At 40.4% G+C, this 9,199-nt stretch overlaps 1 protein-coding gene across 2 annotated transcripts in view; it reads right to left on the bottom strand.

The window, feature by feature from the left end:
• tpcn3 (two pore segment channel 3) overlaps positions 1–9,199 on the bottom strand; it is a 65,178-nt gene that overhangs the window by 24,466 nt on the left and 31,513 nt on the right. For both annotated transcript variants that reach the window (XM_043687179.1, XM_043687178.1), the window contains exons 11-13: positions 7,284–7,428; positions 4,768–4,953; positions 4,610–4,674 (exon numbers count right to left, since the gene is read on the bottom strand). In XM_043687179.1, coding sequence (XP_043543114.1) covers positions 4,610–4,674; positions 4,768–4,953; positions 7,284–7,428 — 396 coding nt within the window. The remainder of the gene's footprint in view (positions 1–4,609; positions 4,675–4,767; positions 4,954–7,283; positions 7,429–9,199) is intronic.

Here is a 9,199-nt window from a genome sequence, read left to right as displayed (position 1 = left end):
AACTTGAAAGGGTTCAGAAAAGATTTACAAGGATGTTGCCAGGGTTGGAGGATCTGAGCTATAGGGAGAGGCTGAACAGGCTGGGGCTGTTTTCCCTGGAGCGTCGGAGGCTAAGGGGTGACCTTATAGAGGTTTACAAAATCATGAGGTGCATGGGTAGGATAAATAGACAAAGTCTTTTCCCTGGGGTGAGGGAGTCCAGAACTAGAGGGCATAGGTTTAAGGAGAGAGGGGTAGGATATAAGAGAGACTTAAGGGGCAACTTTCTCACGCAGAGGGTAGTATGTGTATGGAATGAGCTACCAGAGGATGTGGAGGCGGCTGGTACAATTGCAGCATTTAAGAGGCATTCGGATGGGTATATGAATAGGAAGGGTTTGGAGGGATATGGGCCGGTTGCTGGGATGTGGGACTAGATTGGGTTCGAATATCTGGTCGGCATGGTCGGGTTGGACCAAAAGGGTCTGTTTCCATGCTGTACATCTGTATGACTCTGAACTGTCGCTGTTCTGTCTTTTTGGTATTCACATACTAAACTTCATGATTCTACTTTGAAGGGCCTCTCCTCACAGCAGCATTCTATTATTTAGGGTACCACAAGTTGATGTTCTGGCCTTTGATTTTTAAAGTTGCAAGTAAATCTAATTCTGAATATTTGTTCTACATAAAGGTCAAATAAATTTTTAACAACAGTACTCGGTCTCATCACATTCCTCTCTTCCTTGAAGAGTATCTGTCCCTTTTCTAGCCTGACTCACTTTATTTGGCTCTATATAAATCCCTCATTTTTATTGAAAATAAACATGAGAGAGTGACAATGTCCCATTTCAGCAATGTGCTGTTTAGATTAGATTAGATTACATTAGAGTGTGGAAACAGGCCCTTCGGCCCAACAAGTCCACACCGACCCTCCGAAGCACAACCCACCCATACCCCTACATTTACCCCTTACCTAACACTACGGGCAATTTAGCATGGCCAATTCACCTGACCTGCACATCTTTGGACTGTGGGAGGAAACCGGAGCACCCAGAGGAAGCCCATGCAGACACGGGGAGAACGTGCAAACTCCACACAGACAGACAGTCACCTGAGGCGGGAAATGAACCCGGGTCTCTGGCGCTGTGAGGCAGCAGTGCTAACCACAGTGCCACCGTGCCGCCCATTTGGTTTAACATTTGGTTATAAACAAACATCAAAATGCTTCTTCATTGATTTTGAAGAATGTATAAAACGTTCTGGTTTACCTCGGGATATTTATTAGGCTGTTCTTAGGCTAACCACTCCCTCTGTCCCTACTCCGGGTCTAAACCCAGATTGTATTTCATTAAGCTTCACTTCAAACGTGATAGTATTCCTTTCTTTTATGATTTCCAAGATGAGGGGAGTGAATTAAGCTTATAGCTCTTATATGATTGAACTCCAATTGGGAGAACAAAAACAAAGAGGACTGTTAAAAAGTATCATCTGAAAAAAGTCAGTATTTCAGCTATTTGAACAGAGCTGAAAAGCTACAGAGATCTCATCCAGAGGGCCAAACCGAGAGCAAGCAGAAAGTGGGTCGATTTAGGATTTCTAGCTGGATGATGGATGTCACACAATGGACCTAGCTGGGATAGAGCAAGACAGACAAGTGTGGCATTCCACGACAGCAGATCTCCCACTCAATAACAACAAGCAGAAGTCCATATTATCTGTAAGACTTGAGGATTCATTATAACTTGGACCAAATGTTACATTTATCCCACCAGCTCACAGTTGGATGCTAATCCATATTCTTAGAGGTAAACAATTCTCCATGTCAAAACTCAGACCTGTTTATTGCCACAATTCAGAAATAGCACCACGCATTTCGGAACCCTTATGGCATAAACACAACCATAGCTCTTTCAAATAATCAGAACAAACACAATGGGCTCCTTTCATATTGTAAGATTCTATGAAATATTGCATAATTCTAACCTATACTAAAACTTTTCCTTTTGCACTGATAACTAGACATATAAAAAAATAGTCAGAGTTGAGAGTGTGGTGCTGGAAAAGCACAGCAGGTCAGGCATAGTCAGTTAAATGATAAGTGGTCTCCCGATTACTGTATTGCAGTTATTGCAACTTCAGAGCAGATTAACTAAATAGAGTCAGAGTCATCGAGATGTACAGCATGGAAACAGACCCTTCGGTCCAAACAGTCAATGCCGACCAGTTATCCCAACCCAATCTAGTCCCACCTGCCAGCACCCGGTCCATATCCCTCCAAACCCGTCCTATTCATATATCCATCCAAATGCCTCTTAAATGCTGCAATTGTACCAGCCTCCACCACATTCTCTGGCAGTTCATTCCATACACATACCACCCTCTGCATGAAAAGGTTGCCCCTTAGGTCTCTTTTATATCTTTCCCCTCACCCTAAACCTATGCCCTCTCGTTCTGGACTCCCTGACCCCCGGGAAAAGACTTTGTCTATTTATCCTATCCATGCCCCTCAATTTCATAAACCTCTATAAGGTCACCCCTCAGCCTCCGACACTCCAGGGAAATAGCCCCAGCCTGTTCAGCCTCTCCCTATAGCTCAAATTCTCCAACCCTGGCAACATCCTTGTAAATCTTTTCTGAACCCTTTCAAGTTTCACAACATCTTTTTGATAGGAAGGAGACCAGAATTGCACGCAATATTCCAACAGTGGCCTGACCAATGTCCTGTACAGCCGCAACATGACCTCCCAACTCGCATACTCAATACTCTGACCAATAAAGGAAAGCATACCAAACGCCTTCTTCACAATCCTATCTACCTGCGACTCCACTTTCAAGGAGCTATGAATTTGCACCTTCTCCAGTAGGTACATCCACATACTGAATTAGAAAATGGTCTTGTACACACTTAAGAAATTCCTCTCCATCTAAACCTTTAACACTATGGCAGTCCCAGTCGATGTTTGGCAAGTTAAAATCCCCTACCATAACTACCGTAATTATTCTTACAGATAGCTGAGATCTCCTTACAATTTCCCTCCGACTACTGGGGGGGTCGAGAATATAATCCCAATAAGGTGATCATCCCTTTCTTATTTCTCAGTTCCACCCAAATATCTTACCTGGATATACTTCCGGGAATATCCTCCCTCAGTACAGCTGTAATGTTATTCCTTATCAAAAATGCCATTCCCCTTCCTCTCTTGCCTCCCTTTCTATAGCATTGGTATCCTGGAATATTAAGCTGCCAGTCCTGCCCATCCCTGAGCCATGTTTCTGTAATTGCTATGATATCCCAGTCCCATGTTCCTAACCATGCCCAGAGTTCATCTGCCTTCCCTGTTAGGCCCCTTGCAGTCTAATTTATTAGTCCTACCTTGTCCCTGCCTGCCCTCACTGTTTGACTCGCTTCTGTTCTCAGCTGTACCCGTCTCAGATCGATCTCTTCCCTCACCATCCCCCTGGGTCCCACCCCCCCACCTTACTAGTTTAAATCTTCCCAAGCAGTTCTAGCAAATTTCCCTGCCAGTATATTAGTCCCCTTCCAATTTAGGTGCAATCTGTCCTTCTTGTACAGGTCAATTCTACCCCAAAAGAGATTCCAATGATCCAAAAATGTGAATCCTTCTCCCGTACACCAGCCATGCATTCATCTGCTCTATCCTCCTATTCCTGCCCTCACTAGCTCATAGCACTAGGAATAATCCATACATTACTACCCTTGAGGACCTCCATTTTAAATTCCTGCCTAACTCTCTGTAATCTCCCTTCAGAATCTCAACCTTTTCCCTTCCTATATTGTTGGTTCCAATGTGGACAATGACCTCCTGCTGGCCCCTCTCCCCCATGAGAACATTCTGCACCCTCTGAGGCATCCTTGATCCTGGCACCAGGGAAACAACACATTATGACACCGTATTGAAAACAGCAGCACGATTGCTGTCAGGTAGGTTATCACAATTTTGTCATAGTGTTTTCACTTATTTTGTGGAGGACAATTTAAAAAAAAAAGGAGATTCTTCCCTGTTGATTGTCCTGATTCATTTTTCCGAAGCCTCATGTTCTGTAAGTTACTGAGTGCCATAGCCATTCAGCCTTTGGTTTGTGTGGAATCAGTGTGGTTATTACACAGAGGGCACTATGCTTTCCCTTCCATAAGCCTTCATTAATGTAATTTTACCAGGCAATTAAGAGAATCAGGTTTTGCACACGTCAATTAATATAATTAGTATGTACATTGCCACTCAGAATACCATCCCACCCAGGGCATGTTTCCCATCCAGTCATCAATGCCCATGAGTAGCAACATCCAACTGGTACAGTTGCTAGGAATCTCACCTTAAATGTTCTTTCATGTAGCTGCTTGTGACATAGATTTCAAGTCTCTTAAAACCAAAGTCACAACTGGTTCAACAGAATCAATCCCACGTCTTCTGACTGAAAGCCCAACATTGGGTTTAAACGAATATTCATATTTTCTCAGTAATAAACATCTGTTAATATTTAAACAGTTAATGCATAATTTTACCAGATTAAATAACTATATTCACAATGGTACTACCAACTCCCACTTTCTTTCCAATAGTTTAGAGTTTACACTGACAGCCAAATACAAACTATACCCAATACTTACATGACTTCAGAGCAGCATTGACTATAGTTCCCATCAGAGCAGCAACAATTATTAGAGAATCAAACCTAAAATGTGTATTAAAAAATGGTTGAGTTATGTGTCCAAAATAAATCATGAATACTACATAAATCAAGAAAATAATGAGTGTGAAAGATTACCAATTCCAAAATTGAGATTTGGCAAAAAATGCCCTGGGTTCATACACGAAGAGTTTCAACAGTATTTCAATTAAGTAGAGTGTCAAAAACACCCATTCTGCCTTGGATATTAAAGGGTTGGTCTCATCACCACCAATGAAAATAGCATTTATAACAATGATAACATCGTATGTGTAACGGAAACCTCTGTAAAAGAGAGAGAGATAAAGAGACAAACATTTCAGAATCTCATTTTACTGGCTGAATTGCAAAATAATAAACTGACTGATTGGGTCAAACAGTTTATTTCTGTGAATTATGTCTTGTGTTACAAAGGATTTATTATAGTAGGCCTCAAGACAGAAATATTAACATTGTAGTAAAAAGGAAAAATACTGTTGGTGCAGGACAATGCTGGAGAAACTCAAGTTTGGCAGCAAAGGATCCTAAAGTTTGATTTATTGTTGTCACATACACACACACATACACAGTACTTCTGTGTATGTATAGCACACAGAGACCGATCGTATCGCAAAATCAGGCTAGCAGAACAGAGGGAGTCACAGGGACAGTGGATGAGCTGGTTTTTTAAAAAAAAAAAATCCATGGATTCTGGAGAAGTACTAGAGGATAGGAAAACTGCTAATGTGATACCCTATTCAAAAAAAGGGAGGGAGGTAAATGGGGCACCTCTAGGCTGATTATCCTAAATCTATAGTAATGGAATCAATTATTAAAGGAATAGCAGATTATTTGGAAAATCATACACTAATCAAGCAGAGTTAGTATTCTTTCATGAAAAGGGAAATTGTGTTTGACTCATTTATTAGAGTCTTTCAAGAAAGTCTCAAGCAGAGAAGATGGAGAGGAACCAGAACCAGTGTTTGGACTTCCAGAAGACATTCGACAAGGTCCTTCACAAATGGCTCAGTCATAAGGTAACAGCTCAGTGTTAGAGGTATTATATTCGCACAGATAGAGAATTGGCCAATGAGCAGGAAATAAGTGGCGATCTTTTTCAGCTTGGCAATCTATGACCAGTAGGGTTCCACATGGATCCGTGCTGAGACTGCAACTGTTTACATACAATTTACAGTATATTTACGGTACAATATATTGGAGAAAGGAAGTGAATGAACTTTTGTAAATTGAAAGATAACACAAAAATATGTGGAAAGGCAGGTTGAGAGAGGAATACAAATGGTTTACAGAGAGATATTGAAAAGGTTAAGTTGCCAAAAAGCATCAAAATTTGCACAATGTGGGAAAATAGAAAGTTGCTCATTTTTGGAAGGGAGGACCAAAGAAGAGAAAATTGTTTAGGTGCAAAGAAACTACAGAAAGTTGCAAAACAAAGGGAAGTGGCGTGCCTGTGCCTGAAACACAAAGCTAGCTCCTACGTACAACTAGGAATCAGGAAGGCTAATTGGCCTCTGCTTCAAGAGGGTTGGAGTAAAGAGTAGGGAAGTCTTACTGCTACTGTACAAGGTGCTGGTGAGACCACATCACGAGTTTTGATCCCCTTAACTCATTTCTTTGGACACAGTTTGGGGAATGTTCACTTGGGTGATTGCTGAAATGGAGAGATTGTCTTATGAACAAATGACAAAAGTTGGGACTCATCAGAACTAAGAACAGAGAGTGGTGATCTCATTGAAACATACAGAATTCTTAAGGATCTTGACAGAGTACTGAAGATTTTTCCCCTTATAGGCAAGTCTAGGACCAGAAGACAGTCTCAGAATTAAGAGGAACCAATTTAAGACGGAGATGAGAAGGAATTGTTTCTGAGGGTTGAGAGTTTTCAGAACTATTCACTACAGAGAGCAGTGGGAGCAGAGCCAGTGTCTGTTTAAGGTTGAGATAGATAATTCTTGATCAGTTGGGAAAGCAAGGGTTATAGGGAAATCACTGTAAAACGGACAAGAGGAACGCTAGATCAGCCTGAATCCTACTGAATAGCAGAGTAGGCTCGAGGGCCCAAATGTCCCACTCCTGTTCCTATTTCTTATGGACCAGCATTTTGGAGATGGAAATAGAGTGTTAATTTTTCGAGTCAATAAGGCTTCTTCAGAATCTGAATTCTGGAATCGTCATATTGGACTAGAACATTAATGGTTTCTCTCTCCACAGATATTGCCAGACCTGCTAAAAAGTGGAAATCTTTTCAATGATTGGCTTATTATATGGTAAAAATCTAAAAAGCAGTCAGTATGATAAAGCCACCAATTGTTGATACTCCATTGTGCAAATGCATAGGACACTGAAAAGTGAAGAGGGGAAAAAATAGCACTGAATGTATCCTAGCACACACCACACACTTCAGATTTTAAACCTCCATCTATCATTTTAATACATTAAAAAACTTCCAGTTGATGGAACATGTTGGCATGCTCCAGGCAGGAGTCATTTCACACACTGCAATACTGCAAAGTTTGAAAAAATAAATCAAATTGATCTGCCCTTGACAAAGTTTGTTCGTAATGGACTTCTTTCCGAAGTTTTCAACCTTATAGAAATAAGTCATTATTACATACTGATGTTTGACTATTCTCTGGATGAACTGGCTCACTGTAGAGTTGTACATGTTCGGCATGCATTTCTCCAATGGGTGAGTTCTCTCCTTCATCTGAACAACCTGGATATTCAGGAGATCTGCCAAACGGATGAAGGACTCTCTTCCTATTTAAATACATTTGGCATTAATTACATTCAAGCATTTATCACATCTTTCTCTATAACACACGCACATTTGTACTTTAGGTTCTGCATTGCAATAGTTCACACGCATTTCTCCATCATCCAGCAACAGTGCAGTTTTTTTTAGTACATCAGCCCTGGATAAATTCTGATGCATTGCACACTTACAGTGTACAGTAAAAGTTGCTGTGCAAATACTCCAGTTTTGCAACATCATTTTAGTCAGAGGCAGTTCAAAACTCCAACAATGAATCAGCTAAGATTTCAGGAATGCTACTAATAAAACAAGAGGTTCAAATGTCTGTACAGAACAAGAACATTCAAATGGTCTTTTGCGGGTCTTGAAAATTGGAAAAGAAACAAACAAAAAGAAAACACTCTTAAGGGCACACAGCTTGAATACCATCGAAGGCCACAGTCCTCTGGATTTAAAAAAAAAGTTTAGAGGCAACTTTTTCATTCAGAGGCTGGTGCATGTATGAAATGAACTGCTGGAGGTGGTAGGGGAGTCTGGTATAATTAAGAAGCATTTGGATGGGTTGAGAGGAACATGGGACAAATTCTGGCAAATGGGACTGCATTAATTTGGAATATCTGGTCAGCATGGAAGAGTTTGACCAAAAGGTCTGTTTCCATGCTGTACAATTCAATGACTCGGTAATTCTATAATTAAAGAACATTATCTATTTGTGGAAGCTAGCTAAGCTCAAATAGGCTGGTATATTATTTACATCAAACAAAATAGTGCTTCACTGGCTATAAAACACTGATCTGATTTGATTCATTATTGACACATGTACCTGAGCACAGTGAAAAGCTTTGTTTTGCATGCAGTCCAGGTAGATTACACTATACAAAGTATATTAGGATGATAGAATTTTCCAACACTTGGCCATAGCCTTGAATACTTTTGCCAGCGTTCGACAGATGCTAGCCGGTCTTTCACTAGCACCACTTTACTAAGAAACAAGTAACTATTTCAAAGACAAACATTTATACCGAGTGATGGATGGAATGAGCATTTCTAGTTTCATAAAGACACTGCAAAAGTAGAAATGCATCAATTTATATCAAGTTGCTTCAGTGCTGATCTGGCTGACAGAAGGATGTCCCTGGACAATAATCATATTGCAAAAGTGAAATGCTGCAATTCAATTTCACCACAGTTCAAAATTCAGAAATTACATTATGACTAGCTCTAGTAAAGGGCAACTCTTGTTACAACAGACCAGACATAGTATATTTTTGCTGTGTGAGAGATAACAAGCAAATGGAAATTAAGTAAGTGTCTTATATTAATTGACTGCCAATGTGACTAATGGCATGTTCTCTACACAAATCTACAAGATGTGCCAATGAGCAAACAGGTGAAATAAATGTTATTTTTTTTAGAAAAAAACAAGTGAAACCCAATTCCAGCATACAATTTGGTCTTTACAAATTAAAAATACTCAATTAATCCTGATTGATCCTCTTTTACCCAGACTGCTGGAGATTCAAGGTTTCCAGCAATTGGTTCAAGGTCTGACATCACCCAAAATGCATTGGATTCTGTTCTAAAAACAAAAAGGTGGTGGATAACAATATCTGTTATTTGTTTTTCTCAAGGTTAGCTAGAGCAAGAATCCCTTATTTTTAAACTAGGGATCAACTGGGCATGATGGCTCAGTAATTAGCACTGCTACCTCACAGCATCAGGAACTCAGGTTCAATACCAACCTCAGGCAGCAGTCTGTGTGGAGCTTGGGTTTCC

This window comes from Chiloscyllium plagiosum, chromosome 3 (genome assembly GCF_004010195.1).
Source record: "Chiloscyllium plagiosum isolate BGI_BamShark_2017 chromosome 3, ASM401019v2, whole genome shotgun sequence".
NCBI classification, from domain to species: domain Eukaryota; kingdom Metazoa; phylum Chordata; class Chondrichthyes; order Orectolobiformes; family Hemiscylliidae; genus Chiloscyllium; species Chiloscyllium plagiosum.
This window is presented reverse-complemented; position numbering and strand designations above follow the sequence as displayed.